At 45.8% G+C, this 11,482-nt stretch overlaps 1 protein-coding gene across 1 annotated transcript in view; it reads right to left on the bottom strand.

Annotated features, from left to right (window-relative positions):
* Positions 1–509: 509 nt before the first annotated feature.
* Positions 510–11,482, bottom strand: part of DENND10 (DENN domain containing 10) — a 236,386-nt gene continuing 225,413 nt past the window's right edge. The window contains exons 8-9 of the mRNA XM_069611927.1: positions 3,364–3,458; positions 510–940 (exon numbers count right to left, since the gene is read on the bottom strand). Coding sequence (XP_069468028.1) covers positions 764–940; positions 3,364–3,458 — 272 coding nt within the window. The 3' untranslated portion in view covers positions 510–763. The remainder of the gene's footprint in view (positions 941–3,363; positions 3,459–11,482) is intronic.

Below are 11,482 nucleotides of genomic sequence, written 5' to 3'. Positions count from 1 at the left end.
CCTCCCCTCAAGCATCAATGATTTTATCCCAATGGTTCCTTAACCTCTGTGGTCATCTCCCATCTCTTAAGAACCCTACACATTTGCAATACCACTGTTTTCCTCTTATTATCTCAAACCAGGCATTCATGCTTCAGTGCTGCTTTGTTTCCCACCCATAACCCCTCACACACTAAGGCTTTTCTGTCCCACCTACTGCGGTGGTCCAAAACCTTTGTACGTCGCTACTTTAATCTTACGATTTGTCTCCCCGATCAATAGTTCCCCTGATGCTCTCTTAAATAGGTGGGGTGTGATGGATAAGACCAACATGGGTAAACGGGCCAATAAATGAAGACCAACCAACCTTGCAGCGAGGAACAATTGTACCAACCGTGCAGGTCATGCTCACACAGCCTCACCAATGCAACAGATCGCAATGCCCAATAGAAAAAGTTGCAGCTTTCGAAGCAGTGTCACAAGAGAATCGACATGTGTGTGTCCTTAAGTCGAGAACATCATCTCAAAAATAGGAGACAAAAGAAACAGAAGTATTTATTAAGTGGGAAAAGGCACACAAAGGTCCGGTTCAAACAAAGACCCAAAAAATGTAAAAATAACTAATGTTTTTGTTCAGTGTCCCAATGCCAGGAAGGCACTCATATCACTGTTCTTGAAGATGGCAAGTCCTGTGCTTTCCTGGCAGTCATCATAACAAGGTATTGCTTCTTGAGAATGTATCATGTTTGCTCTTGGTCCAGCAGGTTGCTTTGGCACAGCACCGTCATGTCTCCAGCATTTGTTCAGCCGCTGCCAGGTGATAGAGGAAGTTTTCTGTGGCTGGGGCTAATCTCTTCTGTTTAAGTGCCTCAAAGTTGATGGTTGGCTTTTCTCTCTCGGTAGACACATCGGCAAATGATGCTAAAGTGGTCAGTACCTCTCTGGTCTTGGAAGAAATATCCTATGAAGGGGGAAAAAGGAGAAGTGAATCACTTGCAAACTCGGTCTTCTGGCCTGGAGGAACATTCACATTGGCAACCAATGAGAAGGTGTAAGCTGGGCAAATGGATAGGACACCAGGGTATGGGGAATCCATGGACAGCAATGTACACATAATTACTAATATATCATTCATAACTAAATATATCATTCAAGAAACAGAGCAAATTGTTTGTAATGCATGCATACATGATCTTCCTTGCTTTTAGACTCACAAATGTAGCAAGTGTGACAATATATGTTTAATTACGCCTCCAAATCCTGTCTGCGTACTCTTCTCGATCCTCAATATTACTCGTCCTCCCCTTTGCTAGTTAGACCTAAAGCGTTGCACAGAGTGACATATTTACAATAAGGCCAACTAGGCCCTGGTCTAAGATGGCAGATTGCATCTGGCGCAGCATTTGTTTAGTCGTATTCAGAATTTACTCTGTCATTTTTTAAATGAAGACAACTTTGTTTCTATGAGTCTGGCTGCTGACTACCTTTCTTCCTTCAACTTTTTGAGGAGAAGGAAATCCATAACAGTCCCAACGTTGGCTATTAGCAGTCATGCACTCATCCAGCCAAAGGATATCATGTGCAAACTGGTATATATACTTGATAATTACAAAAAGTTTTATTGTAAGGGTCACTTTTGTTAAAACAAATAATAAAACAGACCCAGCATATATTAGATAATAAGTGACTGAGGACATACAACTCTTGAGGACCTATATGACAGGTATACAGCTCTGTGGTCATTCTTAGGTTCCCAAAATGCTCCTTGATATGTAAAGCAGCCAGAACCTCATTGGCTTTATTTGTGCCACCTGCTCCCCATTCTCATTGGATTTCTTTCTAATCAACACAGACCTACAATGTGTTAAGCAATCACTTTCAAGGTCACATATGACGTGCATTTAACAATTGCAAAAATTAGAATGTTCCCTCCAGAAAAGGAAAGGTTAAAGATGATGCATGATTTTTCAATATTAAATCAATTAAATACTTAAGTCAGGCTGGGGTTTGAGAACAATGAATTGTGCGTGCAGTACTGCACAATATGGCACACAATGCATAACTGTTAAGTTTTAAGTAACCTCTAAATGAATTAGTAAAGGCTATGGATTGTAAGCAGAAGGTAGGACTTTTGCTGTAAAACAGTACCTTAAATGACAAAATGGAATCTATGTTTATACCTCACAAGTCTCAAAATGTTCTTATGTATTGCACAGTCCGATCTAATCTGATGAAGTTAAGAAAAATGTAATCTGCCACAAAACGCAAACCACATAACCTAAAAAAGCATATACATAACACACAGTTCTGGAAAGCCTGATCCATTATTCTGTTTTACACTTGTGGCCATGGGATATTTTGGACAATAGCAATGATTTAATCAGTATATCCATCTTAATTTGTTATAAAAGCAGATTGCACTGCACAGCTACGGGGATTGCGTTGCTTCCCACGCCTGCATTTTCCGGATAACCCTTTATCCATTACTCCATGGTGAGAATGCTCTGCCAAAGTTTCCAAGCACCATCTCCAATTGGCTTTACACCACTGAAGTGTTGATGCCCAGGCAGAGTTTCCAAATGTAACATGTGATTTTGCAAGCTTTTAATGGCATCCATCCCGCAGCAGGTGGTAGCTTGCCTCTTCCCTATATGTGCCCTGCTAACACCAGAGATGAAACGTCTCATTGGAACCATGAGAAGGAGATTTGGTTCTTTTTAATCAGCATTTATTTTCCAGTTGTGCCTTTAACACCTGCATATATTTCCTATGTAAACTTTACCATTTTACCAGACCACATGTACAAATTATGCGCCTGAAACATTTGCATTACAGACCAGCCTATGGGACAGCAGGCAACTCTCGAGAAGCCAGATATTGGCTTTGAAACAAATAAATCCTTATACCAACACTCCCATCACTGTGTCCAGTTGTCAGACAGCTTATATGTTCTGATGGCTTCCTCTAAAGGATTGTTCTATGACTTAACTGAAAGTATACAATTGGCCTCAACAAGTAGCTTTAGTGCACTCAACTGAATGACACCTTGCCTTCTCGAAATCCAGGGCACCAGAGATCTGAAAACACTCTTTCAATGAATATTGCATAGAAGATAACAGGCTTTAATTAATAGAGTAGAAGCAATACCTTTCTAACCCTCTCAGCCATAATAACGTCCTTATGTTGCTTTGAAGCCAAATGGGGACAAGATGGTGTTAAAGGGCTCATAGTTTGGCCAAGGCAGGCAGAGTCTGGCAAAGGGGTGGAGCCTAAATACACCACCTGTCACACACATTCTAAATCAAAACATCCACAAACTAATCTACTCCCTCAAAAGCTCCTAAATGTGGCAGCTCCGGGCCTCTGATACAACTGCTCCCGCACCTTGATGACTTGGCTGTCAGATTTCTCTGGGTCCTCTGCAGATTGTACAATCAGTTGGCCAATGTCTTTGTGAAGTTTACCCATCGTAAGGGCCTCTGAAAGAGAGGAAACAGAACACAGATCATTATGAGAGTTCTCAAGCCAAACTCTTTGAGAATCGTTAGAGCAACACATCAAAGCAATCATCAGCAGTAGTCTAAAGTAAAGCATCAAAAACCAAGTCCCTTCTAACACAAACAAGCTACATCCACAGAGTATCCCCATGCATGCAACTAAGTCCTGAGTGGGTGCCCCATGCAAGTCACATCCCAGCCAACTCAATCCCAATGCAACAAGCTTAGGGCTGAGTGGTGACTTGACATGGCTAATCTACAAGCAGATCATATTGCAATACAACAACCCACCAAACGCAGGCCTGAGCTTACTCCCAAGGAAAAAGATCTACAAGTAAGAGATAGTCAACTATCCAACACACAACAGTGTAGAATACCAAAGCAGTGGACTTGGGGCTATTTGTTACCAAATGCAACTAATCTACAGGCTCTACTATCCCAATTCAACCAAACTTCATCAGCCTGGGATCTCTGTCTGCGAACCCAATGCAACTAAAAAACAGCAGTGATAGCCCAACATACACAATCTGCGTTCACATGAGATAACAAAAGAACAAAGCCCAGGCCTAAGCAAGGATCAGATGTAAGTAAACTACTGGTATCGCAATACAACAACCTACCTTTGCATCATATGAAAATTCATCCAATCCAAACCTGTGCTGTACCAAAGAACGCCAACCCATGATGAAACAAGAGATAGCCAAGGGGAGCCAACTTATATCTGCATGAGATCCAATTTCAGTTCACTCAGGACAGCATGGGATCCAATGTCACTAAGCTACAATTGAGCGACACCACAGACAACCATCCCAACACACACTGCCAAACATTGTGCAGGACCGTACGTAGCAAGTCTTTCAGGTTTCGGTCTGATCACTGTTGTAGGGTTTTAATCAATCTTCCCCTCAGGATTCTTTCTCACTACACCAACAGTGAATATATATTTTTCTATTTCTAAAATAGTTGAAATGCATAAATCAAGAGGTTAATTGTTAAACATTGCTTTTGTTCATTGGCCAAATAATTCCCAGAGTAGGATCTTTACTCAAATATTTTGTTATGAAAAGGAAGCACCCGTCAATATTTCAAAGGGATTCATTAACCATACGTGTTAACCTCTCCTTAGAATAATTATCTTGTGCTATAAAGACCCTTTTTTGTGTGGAAGAAAAGCGGCACGCAGAGTGGGTCAGACTCTTGGAAGACATCAACACACCCAGCAGGAGTTGAAAACAATGGTTCGAGAAGCGGCGGGCCAAACCAAAATACACCCAGTTCACCCTGGCCCAAGCTGAAGAGAACCACAAGGCCCCGGGTTGCGACTGACACCCAGGGAAGAGAAGACATTGCACATGATCCCAGAGAAGGTATGCACTGTCATAGGAGGCACAGAGACAGGCACAGAGTTGCAGAGTTCCGTGGTAAGCACATCACCTTTGCGCAACCACTCACATCCAGGTCTCCGCCACCCATGCAACAACCGAAACATGAATATAACTGGCTCAAAGGGAAAACAACATGTATGCACACAGGCCATTACCAATACCCATTGTAATACACCATATCGTCCTACGGTGTGAAGTACACACCACAGCGCAAACGCCACATATGGACCTGGATGCATATGTTCACAGAACACCCATTCCTATTATACACACAAGTCGCCATCCCTCATGGAAGACGCCACCACTGGCACATGCATAGCAGATTCCACACACAAAAAAAAACACACAACCCAGTCACATGGATGTCTTAGATACACTCAAAGGGAGCATTCCACCACACCACATGTGCCACTTGTGCTCTGCCAACAATCTACATGGTCCACACCACACCTACATGTGCCCCAAACACCACTATCTATTAAGACATGCCACACACGCCCCAGCCCTGACATTCTCAATAATCGTCTGACATCAAACCACATGGGCACAGGGGACACAACTGCATGCAACGCGTCTTCACCAACATGCTTAGCCATGCAATGAATCATCAGGCTGCCACCATACTAATATACACAAACACATGCTATATCACCATGTTGCCTTCACATGCACCACACATCGCCAATGGCAGCACCAGAACGTCTACAGGGGTGAATTAGTGAATCATACATGGTAGACAACAGTGCGTTGAAGGTGCAATGGGATGAAGCGCGAGGGCCACATGCTGGCCAAGATATAGCAACATCTTTCTACAGTAATATCAGTAATGTGTACACATTGTTACAATATCTCAGACGGACCGGTCTCCTTTTCGTTCCACTTCGCAGCCATGACTACAGAGGAAGGGGCCTCTGAGGAACACAATGAGAGCTGTGAGGAGGGAGAGTAACACCTTCGTGTCTGGGGTGTACCCATCAAGGAGGCCCTGGTGGACAACCTCTGGGGGAACACATCACCCCACACACAGGAGGAGTGCTGCGCCAATTCACCATCGGGACATAGGTGTGTGAGACACCTAATTGTCCCACCTGCAGAGTAGGCAGCAGAGACTCCATGCACCTCACGTCCCCGCACCATCCCTCCCAACATGGTGCTTCACCCATCGAGCGCCCGAGTAACTCGGCCCGAGTCGCTGCTGCCGGCAGACACCACCCTCAGTCTGCTCAACCACCATCGCAGCCTGCAGGACCATTAGGGGTGGAGCTTCTGAGTGGCTATGCAAATTCCTTCAGCAGCAGCAGCTGATGGACGACACAGTGGGCGAGGTAGGGCATGACATTACACAGGAACTCCACAGCATCATCAGCCGCTTAGATGGCATAAATAATACCAGCATTGAGATGCAGTGACATGTCTTCCGGCTGGGCACTGCCCTGGAGACATTAAACAGAGGCACACCTGGGAGTGTCAACCAGAGTAGAGGCGCTGATAGCGAGGCACTGCGTGGAGACGAGGAAACCCGAGATGGTGGTGTGGTGGGTCAGAAGGAGTCAGACACAGACTAGGCATTTCTAGAAGGTTTATTCAAACTAACAAAAAAAAAATACCTATCTTGCCCTATTGCTATATGGATGTTCCCTACCTATCCAAACCTATGAAGGTGCTTATTTCTTGTCATGAAGTCCAGCTAAAAAAAGTCCTCTGTCCAAAACCTAATCTACCCGACACTACCACTAACAACTAAAGTTTGCCAAAATGTCTCTCCCTGGGCTGCTTCCCTTCAGCTGTCGGTCCCGAGGCTTTACTTCAGGGTTAACTTAGTTCATATATACACACACATCAGATGAAAAATAGGTCATCCTCTAGTAACAGGTTTATTATGATGATCTCTTCCAGTACAATGTCTGATTTATGAGCTCCTGCCAACTACTTATAGGTTTTGTTTTCCTGCTGGTGTAATGCTCCATCTGTATTCTCAACATTTTTCTTAATAGTTTTCTTCAGATAGTCTCTTTCAGTCATTCCTCCTTCTTTGACTGTCTCCCTCTGTTTCCAGGTGATCATTCTGGTCTTTTTTATAATCTTACAATGGGTGAGACATCACCACTCGTGGGATCTCTATCTGCTAGGCTCCTTCTCTGAGTCCTGGGCGTAACATATAACCTTGACTCACATTGCTTCTCAGTCTTTCATTAAGGGATACCCAGACTCTTCAATATTGAACTCTGGCCACTTTTTCCATCCATCATTGGATACTCTTCCAGACCTTCTCAAAGCCTTAATTTCACTCACTTTCCTTGGCTTCTCGGGATATAAATCTTTATCACTTTCTCAATGTCCCAACATCGGTATCAAAGTTTTGCCAAGTTCCTTTATTGAAGATATGCTCCCTGGATGCCCCCCACCCTTTGTTCCACCCCTGTACCTTCGTCCATCACGGGTGGTGTTTTGGCGCTCGTTCGGGTCTCCTGCTTCAGGCGGTCCTCTCTGCGCTCCAGACTTCCCAACCGCTCCACTCTCATAGCTTCCGTGGCTAATCGCGCTCTTTGAAGGTTCACCGGCAGGAAGTTTCTGGTTTCCTGACTCTACAGGTGTCAGGGCCCCAGGCCCACCACAGTGCTTCTGTGTGCACGCCACCTCGTCAGACAGTCCTCCACTCTCCATCCTCCCAGCAGCTCTTCTGCTATTCGGGTTGCCGGGTCTCTGGAGTCTTGGTCTGGCGTTCTCCACTTCTCGAATTGCTGTGGGCTCCGCAGCTCTAGTCTGTTTCGCCACTCCAAGGTGTACGTACGTCAGAGGGCTTCCCCTGCTTATGGCCCTCTCGCTCCTCTCTTGTGTACCACGCGTCCCGGTTACATACAAGTTGGTTCTGAAAAGGATATTCCCTTTTCCTTCAGGGGTTGTGGTTGAGCCAGCATTTCCTTGAACCAAACAAAAGGAGGGTATGTTTTCCTTTACTGAAGGCAATCCCATATATTCAGATAAGGTGATTTGCATTTGGAGTTTGCTGTGGGAATGTTATGTTATGAGAATTTATATAGCGCAAACCATCACCAACTAGGGCATCATAGCGCTAAGGCAATGACAGAGAAATAGCAATGTGAAGAAAAAAAGAAAAAGAAATTAGACAGAAAACAGAAGAAACGCCGGAATGAAAGATGGTTACAAATGGAACGGAGGGAAGTAGGCAAACCGTTCCACAGCAAATCGGCGGCCACAGAAAAGGAACGTCCCCCCAGACGGGAATGCTTAAAACGTTGCACAGTAATTCAGTAGGATGTAGCAGAGCGCAAGGCGCGAGAGGGAATATACTGCTTCAATTTAGACTGTAGGTATTCCGGCCCTGTATTGTAAAAGGCCCTATGGACCAGACACAGTGCCTTAAACCTGACCCGCTTGGCCACTGGAAGCCAATGCAAAGAGCAAATAATAGCCAATGCAGAGGAGAACCGAGAGGCCCCACCGGTTTCCGGACCGCCGAATTTTGCACAATTTGTAGGCCCTGAAGGAGATACGCTGGTTGCCCAAGATAAAGGGCGTGGCAATAATCGATAGAGCCAGAAACCAAAGAGGAGACAAAGGACAAAGGTGCTGCAGAAGATATGGGAGAACCTTACGCAGGATGCAAAGTTTGAACTGGACAGACTTACATACTGAACTAACCTGGTCACCCATCGACAAAGAAGCCCATAGCTTGACACCGAGATCTTTTACCGTGGCTGAGGGAGGTGGCAGAGGGCCAAGCTCATCCGGCCAGAATGCTGCGGACCAAGGAGAATAATCAGGTGGAGCACCAACCACCATGACCTCCGTCTTATCGCCATTAAGACGGAGCCAGTTACTACCCATCCACGCATGGACGGCCGAAAGACGAGCACGACAACGCTCAGCGATGGAAGGGAGAGCCAGGTCAAGATGGACCAAGATTTGTGTGTTATCCACATAAGAGTAACACCAAAAACCAAAAGTGTGGATAAGTTTAACTAGAGGGAGAATAAATATATTGAAAAGAGGGGAGAGCGCAGACCCCTGTGGAACTCCACACATGACAGACAGAAAAGCAGAGGTGAAAGGAGGAAGAGAAAGAGATTGAGAGCGAAAAGACAGAAACCTCTCAAGGACCTTGCAAGAAACACCAACAGCAGAAAGCCTATTGACCAGCATAGTATGGTCGATGGTATCGAATGCAGCAGAGAGGTCCAGAAGGATCAGGGCACCAATGCCCACCTGGTCTACAATCTGGACCAGATCGCAGAGCGTCGACGGAATGAATGAGAGTCCTTGTCCTCTAAGGGGTAGAGGTGGGGAAATCACTCCCAGTGAGGTCCCACTTGCCCAGACCACTGGGGATGGTCTTGCAGAGCAGGCTCACCTCCCTAGTCTCAAAGGAGGTGGCTCCTCTTTGGGGAGAAGGGTTGAATACTCTTGATTCATCACATACCCTTCCCCTAAAGTGTGTGGCTTCCCATCTGTTTTGTGTGGGAATCTGCTTAAAAAGTCCACATTTCCTTGTTCTTTCCCTTTTCTGCGTTCCACTGTAAAGCAAAAGGGTTGTAGGTTTGTTTGTTTGTTTGTTTATTTGATATGGCGCAGCCGAGACCCAAAGGTATTTGGGCGCAAGCATTACAAGGATACTTATCAGCTTAGTTACCAGAAGTTATATACATACATAGTTATATAAAGGCATAGATATCTATACAGTGTTACAGTGGGTAAACATATTACAGATACAATTTGCAAGGTGCCTGTAGGTGGTACAGTGGAGTATATACAATTGGAGTGGTGGTCGGGGAGGGGCTGTCTGGATGGGGGGAGATTCATCAGTGGCTCAGGTTAGTCATCATTGGTACATAACCAAGCTAGATCTTTTCGCCTAAATGCGGGATGGGGTTGGTCGGTTCTAAGCTCTAGTGGGAGTTTGTTCCAGGATTGGGTAGCCGTAACTGGGAAGCTGTAGCCGCCAGCTGTGTTTAGTTTGTATCTAGGAACCTCTAGGGTGAAGGCGTTGACTGATCTCATGGGCCGATTTGAGGTTCTCCCGTTTATTCTCTCTGTAAGGTACGGAGGCGCTATGTTGTTAAGGCATTTGGAGGTAAGGGATAGTGTTTTGAGGAGGACCCTGTCTTTTATTTTGAGCCAGTGAACATTTCTTCTGAAGGCAGAGATATGATCTCTGTTGGGAATGTTTACAGCTGCTCTTAGGGCATTGTTTTAGATTCAATGGTCTAGAAACCACCTCATGACTTTTCTAAGGCTCATCCAGGTTAAGGGCGAATGTCGGTGATTAACCTGAACTTCCTCCCAGTCAGGTAATACCTTAGAAGTACTATGGCCCACTTGATCGCAAAGGGCCTCAAGCTCCACTGTAGCATAGGATTGTTCCCGGGGAAACATCTTCCTGCTGGTGTAGAGTAGGGGATTCTCGATACTGTCATGTTCTTGAGACAGTACTGCCCCTAAACTGACTTTTGAGGCATCCTAAACCGACATTTGAAGCATCAGATTGCAGGATTAATTTCTTGTTAACATGGGGGCCAGGTGGATTAGGGATTTTGAGTCATATGTGGGCGCCATGGGGCCCATGGAAGATAACCGGCAACAATGCCTGCTGGAGCTGACAGCAGGCCCTGCCACTAGAGACATCATCAATGAGCTACCTGCTGATTCCATAGATACCTTTCAAGGGTTGAAGACTGCCCTTGCCACCTATTTCACGCCTCACACGAATGTGGACTACGAGAGACGCAGCTTTCACACCACAAAACAACAAAGTTGAAACGATTGGCACATTCGTAACGGGGCTAACATTCAAACTCAAACATTGTGACTTTAACAACAGAGGCTTTGCGCTCTCAGATATTCGTAGGTTGTGAATCGCAAAACTTCAGGAGAAGGCTACTACAAAAATCTAGGATGCTGGAGGAGATCCTAATGCTAGCAAGACTGGAATTAGCAGTGGAATCACAAGTGGAAGCCATGGGAAACCTGAAGAGCTTAAACACGCACCCTCTGAGGGTGCATAAACTGATGCAACAGGACTGCAAGACTTGTCCTTGGCCTCAAGCCCAGGGATTCTATCTTTCCAGGCCTGAACTCACTGCACTGGCTCCCAGTGGTGGCGAGGATTAAGTTCAAAACCCTCTGCCTTGTCCACAAAGCCTTCTGGGGCCTGGGGCCTTAATACCTTCAACTCTCTGTTCCTAAATATCTTCCTTCTCGAGCTCTCCGGTCATCTGCCTCAAACTCCCTCAGGGTCAGTCTCTTCTCCAAGCAACGAGTTGGTGGTAGATCTCTTTCTTCTGCTGGGGCCTCCCTCTGGAACAGCTGCCCTGCCTCTCTGAACCTTGAGGAGAACCATCTCTGGTTCCGGAAGCACCTCTTTGCTTCTGCTTTCTCTCCTCCTCTCCCCTGCTGATCTCCTGGCTGTACCTGAAGCTGCACTGTTTACCTGGCTACCCTCTGATCTCGGGCCCAGGTCTCCTCCCTGCCAGTTGCACACCTGCACTGCCCCCCAGCAACCCTTGCACTTGGGGACTGTTTCGGTATCCCTACAGCCCCTTCCAGCGCTCGACATCTGATGTCTGCACTTTCACCTGCACTTGCCACTAGCTGGACGCACCA

This window comes from Ambystoma mexicanum, chromosome 8, assembly GCF_040938575.1.
Source record: "Ambystoma mexicanum isolate Mex_15411 chromosome 8, UKY_AmexF1_1, whole genome shotgun sequence".
Lineage (NCBI taxonomy): Eukaryota > Metazoa > Chordata > Amphibia > Caudata > Ambystomatidae > Ambystoma > Ambystoma mexicanum.
The sequence above is the reverse complement of the archived record's forward strand: the minus strand, read 5'-3'. Positions and strand labels throughout refer to the sequence as shown.